General features: G+C 36.6%; 1 protein-coding gene across 1 annotated transcript; it reads left to right on the top strand.

The window, feature by feature from the left end:
• The first annotated feature begins 4,449 nt into the window (after positions 1 to 4,449).
• On the top strand, positions 4,450 to 8,125 carry LOC149837729 (uncharacterized). Its single transcript, XM_090006193.1, has 2 exons — positions 4,450 to 4,680; positions 7,627 to 8,125. The coding sequence occupies exons 1-2, from the start codon at positions 4,519 to 4,521 to the stop codon at positions 8,053 to 8,055; spliced, it is 591 nt and encodes a 196-aa protein (XP_089862319.1). The 5' UTR covers positions 4,450 to 4,518; the 3' UTR covers positions 8,056 to 8,125.
• Positions 8,126 to 8,630: the final 505 nt, after the last annotated feature.

Genomic DNA, 8,630 nt, shown 5'->3' with positions numbered 1-8,630 from the left:
AGCCTTTAACAAGGAGAACGTCTTTGATAAGAGGTTTATCAATATTGCCAATATTACCAATACCAATTATCAAACCTTTGTTGTTATCTCCAAAGGTGTCAGTTTCTCCTTCTTTATGATGAAGAACAGCAAAAAGGTCTGGATGTCCTATCATGTGTTTTGAACATCCACTGTCTAGTATCCATCTGTTCTTCTTCTTTGGAGCCTGCAAAACAATAAGTAAAACTTCTTTTTGGTACCCAGTCGGGTCCCTTTTTGTTAGATTTTGGAACCCATATCCATTTGGATTTGGGTTTGCCTATGACTTTAGAGGAGTTCAAGAAATTAAAAATATAATACTCCATTTTAGGTTCAGAAGAACCTTTGACAAAAGTGGTCTTTTGATTCATACAAGAAGGTTTGTTGAAATGAGAGTAGCCAATACCATTCTTGTAGAAAGAGACTTTTTGAGAGGATAGGAGTTTATCCAAGTTCTTTTTTCCTTTAGTAAACTTGAAAACCGTTTTCATAAGGTTCTCAGTTTTACTTTTTAATTCTGAAATTTCTAATTACAGATTTTTAGTCTTGGAGCTAGTAGAGGAGATTTCAGAACTAATAAGAATTTTTTTTTTTTGTAACTCAGAATTTTCAATACTGAGTTTTTCGTTTTTCAGCATAAGCTCTAGATTTTCAGATTTCAAATGCCTATTTTTGAGAATCTTTTTCCTTGATTCTTCAAAAAGTTCCTGAAAAGCATTTTGAAGTTCTTCAAAGGAGAAATCAAGGGATTCACTTACAGAGCTTTCTGCCATGAAGCACATGTTGACGATTTCTGCTTCATCATCGCTTGACTCTTCACTTGTGGATGGTTCTGAATCATCCCATTGAGCATGCAGAGCCTTTTTCTTGAAGAACTTCTTCTTTGGTTCCTCAGTCTTGGATTTTCTTTTGAGAAGAGGACAGTCACGTCTCAAGTGTCCTGGCTTATTATACTGATAGCACATAGAATCTTCCTTAGGGTCTTTTCTTTTCTTGTGCTTATTTGGAAGCTGGTTCCTTCTCATGAAGCGCTGGAATTTTCTGGTGAGTAGCGCAATTTCAGTTTTTTTTTTCTGAGTCCTCATTCTCAGAAAGAGCTGGGAAGGCTAGAGTTTTCTTTAAAGGTTGTTTCTCTTCCCTTCTTTCCTTCATATGGACTTCATAGGCCATAAGATTGCCTATTAAGTCATCCAGGGTAAGCTTGGATAAATCTTGAGCTTCTTCAATAGCAGTAGTTTTTTTCTCCCAATCAGTTGTGAGAGATCTCAAGATTTTCTTCACCTTATCTGTCTGGGAATGAGTTACACTCAGAGATTTCAGATCGTTGGTGAATCTGGTGAACATCTCTGTGATGGGTTCATCTTTGTTCATTTTGAACAACTCATATTTTCTGACAAGAGATGAGATTTTGGCTTCTTTCACTTTGTTGGTTCCTTCATGAATAACCTCCAAAGAATGCCAAATATCATATGCAGATTCACATATAGATATCCTATTGAATTCATTCTGATCAATGGCACAATATAAGGCATTCATAGCCTTTGTATTTAGATTTGCCATTTTCTTTTCTTCATCAGACCATAAGTTATAGCCTGCGGATGAAGATGTGTATGGATGCTCAACATATTTCCATACAGCAAAATCTATGGACTTGAGAAATATAGCCATTCTGCATTTCCAGTATCCATAGTTGGAGCCGTTGAAGAAAGGAGAACGAGATGCATGTTGACCTTCAATATCACGAGCATAAGAAGTAGATGCCATTTGTGCTGAAAGAATTGTTATGTCGAAACCAGCAAACCTGCTCTGATACCAAATGAAATTCCACTAGAGGGGGGGTGAATAGTGAAATACTAACTAGATCGATAAATTAAAAATATAATGCAATAAAGGCACAACACATAAACATAGAATTTATACTAGTTCGGTCAAAACCCTGACCTACATCCAGTCCCCAAGCAAACCACTTGAGCTTTCCACTATAACATCCGAGTCACCGGATAAATAGTACAACACCCTCTTTCTCAGAGGTCTTCTTCTCTCAACAGAGAAGAGGAAACACCCTCTTTCACAGAGGTCTTCTTCTCTCAACAGAGAAGGGGCACACCCTCTTTCACAGAGGTCTTCTTCTCTCAACAAAGAAGGACAACACCCTCTTTCCCAGAGGTCTACTTCTTTCAACAAAGAAGGGATACAGTGAATAACAGAAAGTTACAATACTTCCTATAGAACCTTCAGAATTATATGAATGCACGAATGAAGGATTCTCAGAATGTTCTGCTCTTTTCACTCAGAAGATACTCTTTGTCAAAAAGCTATTCTTGACTTTTTCTCTTTTTTTCTCTTTCTTTTTCTAGGCTCTCTTTCAAATATCAAATAGGAATTTTTCTCGTTGTAAGCTCACATGTCCATGTCGAATAAGTTATTTGATTTGCGTTTATATAGCCTTTAGAAAAATAGTCGTTGCCTTTTTGAAATGATAGTCTTTTGGGGATGTGAGATGTCAAGTCATTTCAAAAAACATCTTTATGGATTTTCGAAAAAGTCTTCTTTCCATAAAAGTAATATTTGGGGTACACTAGTCGTTGTAACCTTTTAGGTATGATATATTTTATGTAAAAAGTCTATTTCTTACAATAGTACATTGAACGTTGGATTTGTAGGCCATCATGTAGTTTTGTCTTTATTCTAATTAATGATTTGTAGTACTAAAGTATTTTATTTAGAAATTGTTACTTCTTTACTTAAATGAGTGTAAGTACAATAAATGCTTTGAGATCTTTATTTGTACATAGTCATATCAAGAGTTTTCTTTATGATGTGTTTTTCAATGTCTACAAAGAGAATGAAGACTTTAAGCAAGTCGACATTCTTGAGTGGGATTAAGATAGTTATTTAAAAAAAATTTTAGAGGAGGCATTTAATGTTTTACAAAGAGAATGATGACTTCAAGTAAGTCGACATTCTATGAGTTGTAAAAAGGTAACTGAAGTCTTTTCAAAACATACTATATTTGTTTTTCTTTGTCTAGCCGATTTCCATGTTTTGTCGTTTTCCTACACATTTGAAATCATTTCTTTTTAAGTTGTCTTATACATGATAGAAGGTGTTTTTTCATAAAGGTTTGTAAGAAGGTACAATTATTGGTTTTCAAAAAGGTGCTTTTTGAAACTATCGTATACTTTTATGAAATATAGCTTTTATGAATGAGTATGCAATATGCATGCTTCTGAAGGTTCTGTTACACATGACTCTAAAGAAGAAAAAAAATCTTCATCTTGAGGAAGCCGATCTCTTTAGATGATCTTTAGGAATGCATGGCTCATTAAGCTTTTTCTTCAAGGAGTATGATTGCACCACGGTTATACTTGAACAGGGGGTCTCCATCCTTTTTGGGTGAGATATCCTTGCATCAAATACTCGTTAGATTTATGGCAAAACATATCCAGTCATAATATAACATTTTTCAAGAAGACATTATCATATCATATAAAATCAAATATGACAGTGTATCATATTATGTGTCATCAAAATATAGTTTCTCAACAGGGCTGAGCAAAAACGCTCATGTTCAGCATGACCTGATCTGCTTCTTGTGTAGGAGAAAGGAGAAAGAGCAGTCAGGCGCCGGCATGTGATTTGCCAACTACCACCTCCTTAAGGTGGTAGCTGGATCGTGGAATTGGTGATGGCAAGTGCCATGCCAATTCCACGATTTCTTGCTTTTCCCTTCGTCCCAAATGGAGGTGGGAGCTGGGGAGTCTATGAATCCTGTGGGATACCCTTTGACGTCAAGTTTCCAAACAGGGCCTTAAACAAAACCCAAATTAATCCAACTAGTTATTTGGGCTGGTTTGGGGACCTAGTCTTGGTCACTAGTGAGGGACCTGAAGACTGGGTCTAGCCCAAGAATCCAACTCCTTCAACAACAAAATACTTGGCCATCACAATTTTTTGAGTTACCTAATCGAAAGAGTACTCGGATCGGAATCATTGACTTGGCCGACTTGCCCAAACACACTCAATTTTGGGTCCACGCAGCGCACATGCCAAAGTAAAAAAGCCAAGCCAAAAGCTTGATTCAATCTCCTTTGGCATATGCACTGGCTGGGCTCAAACAAACTTTGGCAGTCAAACTCGACTCCAGCACAGTCTGCAATCACTCTCTCTAGCCATTCAATCTGCTAACCTCGCCAAACTAAACTAGGACCAAACCGCGCTTTCACTCGAACTCACCTGCCCAAGTCCCCCAAACCAATGGCCCTGCAAAAAGGCCGAGCCCAAACCGAGCGAATCAGATCGAGTTGCACCGCGTCAAAGTCAGCATCCCATCCGAGTCTCTACCCAGGTACTCGCATCGTACCGGAATGAACCGATTCGTTTTCCTGGCTGAAGAATGTACGCGTCATTTTTGAAGTCCAAGATGGGATTCTGGTAGTGATCAGGCCAATCCTTCCGCAGATAGAACTCAACCAACAGGATGCTGACACGTGTACCGTGATGGGCTGGCCACCATGTGATTGCATATATCAGAGGGTGCTCGTTTCTGCTGAATCCACGCCGTCCATCACCATGGGAACTCTCGGTTTTCATGGTAGCTCTGCGTTGGTGATGGCTGCCCAGAAGCCCAAATCAGCAACACGCTCCTTTGGCACCAAGAAGGTGACCGACAATGATGGTGGTGGTGGAAATTTTTTTGTTTTCTGTCCTTTTCTTTTCTCTTTTCTTTGTTGGTTTTGCAAATTTGATGCTCAGGAAGAGAAAGGATGTTAAGGTTCCGTGTTTACCTCCTCTAATCTGTTGTTTTAAACCGTACTATTGATGATGATTGTTGCTGATTATAATGATGGTGGTGGTGGAAAATTTTTCATTCTTTCATTTCTTTGTTTTCCTTGTTGATGTTCAATTTTGATGTTGAGGAAGAGGAAAAACGTGCTAGGACTCTGGTTTTCATCCTTTACTCGTGTTTTAATGGTTTTCTTGGGTCGTTGGGACTGAGGCCCTAATATGGTGTGTATAAGTATGAAAATACAGCGCGTGGGGAAGATTTTTAGTTTTCTTTCTACTTTTTAATTTGGTTCAGTCGTTTTTTACATTGATTATCTCAGTTTTTATAGTTCTGTAGTATTAATGAAGATGAGATATGGTGGTGGTGATGGGGAATTTCCTTTATATTTTCATTTGTTGTGGTTTCGTGACTTTTGTATGAAGGAAGAAATGTATGTTTTACATTTAATTTGCACCATTTGATCTTTTTTCTTCTTTAGTTGTTTTGCAGGGATTTGGGATGAGTTCTATCCATGCTTAAATATAAGAAAATAAGTATAATGCATGTGGTAGACCTTTTCTACTCTTTTCCTTTTTGGTTATTTTTGCCTTCTTCGATTAGCAGTTGTTGGACAGTTTAATGCGCACAAAATGTTGAGAGACCTTTTCTACTATTTTCCCTTGTTTGTTATCTTTGCCTTCTAGGATTAGCAGTTGTTGATCAGTTTCATGCACACAAAATGTTGAGCATAAATCATTAGTTATGTTGCTTTTGAATTTTGAGTTTGGCCTGGAGTTCTATCTTTGATGTTTTCTTTTCTTTTTCCTTTTACCTGTGGAAGAAAACTAATATTTGAATTGTTGGCATTTTTTGTTTTGCCTGTTTCTCCGATCTGCAATTTATAGACTTTGTTGAATAATGTACGTAGATGATCACATGATCTCCTTCCTTGTAGTATTAAGGTATTAGAAAAAAGAATGTTTTAAAGTTTAAACTGCTGGTTTTCCTGGATGTAATCACTGTTTAGTTTTATGCACATATGATGGCAGTCTGAGGATTTCTAAGCATGTTTTATAAATTCCTTTGTTTTTAATGGCATGTGTGCGTTAACGGAAGTTAAGATTATCTCTTCGAACAACATAAACCTTGATTAGCAAGGTAGGCTAGGCAGCTATGTTCTCTTTTGAAAGCTAAGCTCATATTAACAGTAGGTTAAAACCACGAGCTTGGCGATGTAGTTACCCAATGAAAAGACCCACCTGTCATAAAACTATTTAAGTTTTCATTAGCAAAGTATACATAATCACCTTTTAAAGCTGAAAATGAATGGTTATCCTCTTTATTGCTTGGACAAATTACTGAAGACTAATCACAATTACCAGCCTAAATTTAGAGACAAATTGATAAAGAGTACATAAGATGAATATCTAACCTCTATATCTTTTTTATTCAACTTTTCTTGTCACTTTCGGGTGTGAGCGCTATAGAAAGAGTGCTGCAAATCTCTTTCTGGTCATAGAGTGGTAAACAGGTTAGGATGAGTGAGATATGTAGTCATGGCCTTTGGTATGATGAAATGATAGTGGATTTTTCATGCATCAATTCTCTGCCTGCCTTTGGAAAATCCTGTTTTCTTACAAGAGATGATTTATGTGTTATCACTTTTAATAACTAGCACAGGTTCATGCTATCCCAGTACTCCTATTCCTAGGAAAAACTAAATAGTTCAAATTGCTGCAAGCTTACAAATGGTTTTCTTGTTTAGAAAAAGTTGGATAAACTTAGTAGGGTCTCTTAGTAAATTTTAGTTTTAACACATGCACATATCTTTCACTGTCTCAGAGCTTTGCTTATTTGTCTATTGGCAACTAATTCTGGTCACAAGAGGCAGAGTTTCTACCTTAGCATATGATCAAGTAAGTTTTGTTAAACAGCTCAACTCGTATTGTGCATGCCATCTAGGATCTCAAGCTATTATCCTGAGCGGATTTGGCATAATGAAGCAATAGAATATCTAGAAGAGTTTTCCCAGATACATCTTTTATCTGCAGTCCTACTGTTTCAAGGTAAGCACTGCCAAACAATAGAATATGCTTGTGGGGACAGGATGTAAGATTGATAAGCTTCAGTTGACATAAACTACATGATCAAGAAGAGGTGATAATAAACCCACACTTCATGTAAAAGTTGAACCAGTGCAGCAAAACAGCAAAAATACCTTTCGTTAGTAGAGTCCATCCTGAACATAAGTTTCAGTTAACATAAACTACATGACACGATCAAGAGGTGATAATAATACCACACTTCATGTAAAAGCTGAACCAGTGCGGTTAAACAACAATAGTATGTTTTATCATTCATTGCTTTTGATATGTAACACGCAATGCTTTCTATACTGTACTTATAGTATTTACTGCAATATAAATATGAAGAAAAGTATTATCCCTGAGCATATATTTTCATAAATACATGCGTGAGACGGTTTTCTTAACCCCCAGCATGAAGAATGCACAGCCTCAAATAAACTGGAGAAAACTTGATGATGATGATTCTTTAATGCACATACTGCTTGAATCTTTTGTATCTCAGCAAGTTCCAAACATTACTATCGACTTAAAGGAGATTAGGTCCAAGAACTCTTAATTATATTGTTCTGTTTTTCCTCCCAATACTGTCAACTAAACTTTTGAAGTTGTGGTTAAACAAACACTATCTCTTTGCATGGTTCCATAACAACCAGACAAATTTGGAACTAGGTCAATTTGTGCAGCTGCATGATTTTCTTACAAGAGTGTCCATCTAGAACACTTGACTAACTATATGGTCATCTTTATAACCAGGCTTCAATAGTGTTCCCTGTTGGTGAGCCATACACGGGTCCACGACAAGCCAACTCCAACTCAGCACCTGTTAAGCTCCTAACGAGAGTGCAGGAACTGAGGCTGTTAAGCAAAGCTGAGAAAGCAGGCTTACTATCTGCAGCTGAGAAGTTTGGGCTGTCACTCTCAGCAGTTGAGAAGCTGGGCTTACTCTCAAAGTCAGAGGAGTTGGGCGTCCTATCTGCAGCCACAGACCCAGGGACCCCTACTTCTCTGCTGAGCCTCAGCCTTGGGCTTCTATTGTTGGGACCTCTTTCTGTCTTATTTATCCCAGAAGAGAATGCATGGGAGGTAGCTGTACAGATAGTTGTGGCTCTGGTTTCCATTGTTGGGGGTTCAGCAGCCTTTGCTGCATCAAACCTTGTATCAAACTTGCAAAAGTCTGATTAACTATGATTATGTACATTTATTATTTTACTTGGATCTATACATTTATACAATAGTGACTCTACAAGTTAAATCTCTCTCTCTCTCTCTCTCTCTCTCTCTCTCTCTCTATATATATATATATATATATATATATATATATATATATATATATATAGTCACTAGAATATGAGAACTAAAAATAATGAGAACTACCGTGTGAACCATGATTTTCATGATTTTTTGTTATTTTCTCTTAAATCCAACCATACGGATGTGATCTACATTCTTGGTTTATAATGACCAACTCTTGAATCATCCGATTATGATGCATAAATGGGATATTTTCAAGGCTTTAAAATCAATGGATTATAATCTTTATAAATATTCAAGCATTAAAAAATTGCATTTTCATCGAAAATACACGTGCAGTCAATTCTTAACAAATTTGTCATTTGGATTTGCATAAAAAGCTTTGAAAATGCCCATATTTCTAATTCTCATATTCTAGTACCTCTCTCTCTCTCTCTATATATATATATATATATATATATATATATATATATATATATATATATATATAGATAGATAGATAGATA

Source organism: Nuphar pumila, chromosome 5 (genome assembly GCF_984573655.1).
Source record: "Nuphar pumila chromosome 5, dmNupPumi1.hap1.1, whole genome shotgun sequence".
NCBI classification, from domain to species: Eukaryota; Viridiplantae; Streptophyta; class Magnoliopsida; order Nymphaeales; family Nymphaeaceae; genus Nuphar; species Nuphar pumila.
This window is presented reverse-complemented; position numbering and strand designations above follow the sequence as displayed.

What these genes read in the sequence shown, in the direction of transcription:
- LOC149837729 (XM_090006193.1), top strand. Translation starts at nt 4,519, where the DNA reads ATGGGCTGGCCACCATGTGATTGCATATATCAGAGGGTGCTCGTTTCT. An exon ending in GCTCCTTTGGCACCAAGAAG is followed by an intron (nt 4,681 to 7,626) that starts GTGACCGACAAT and finishes CTTTATAACCAG; the next exon opens with GCTTCAATAGTGTTCCCTGT.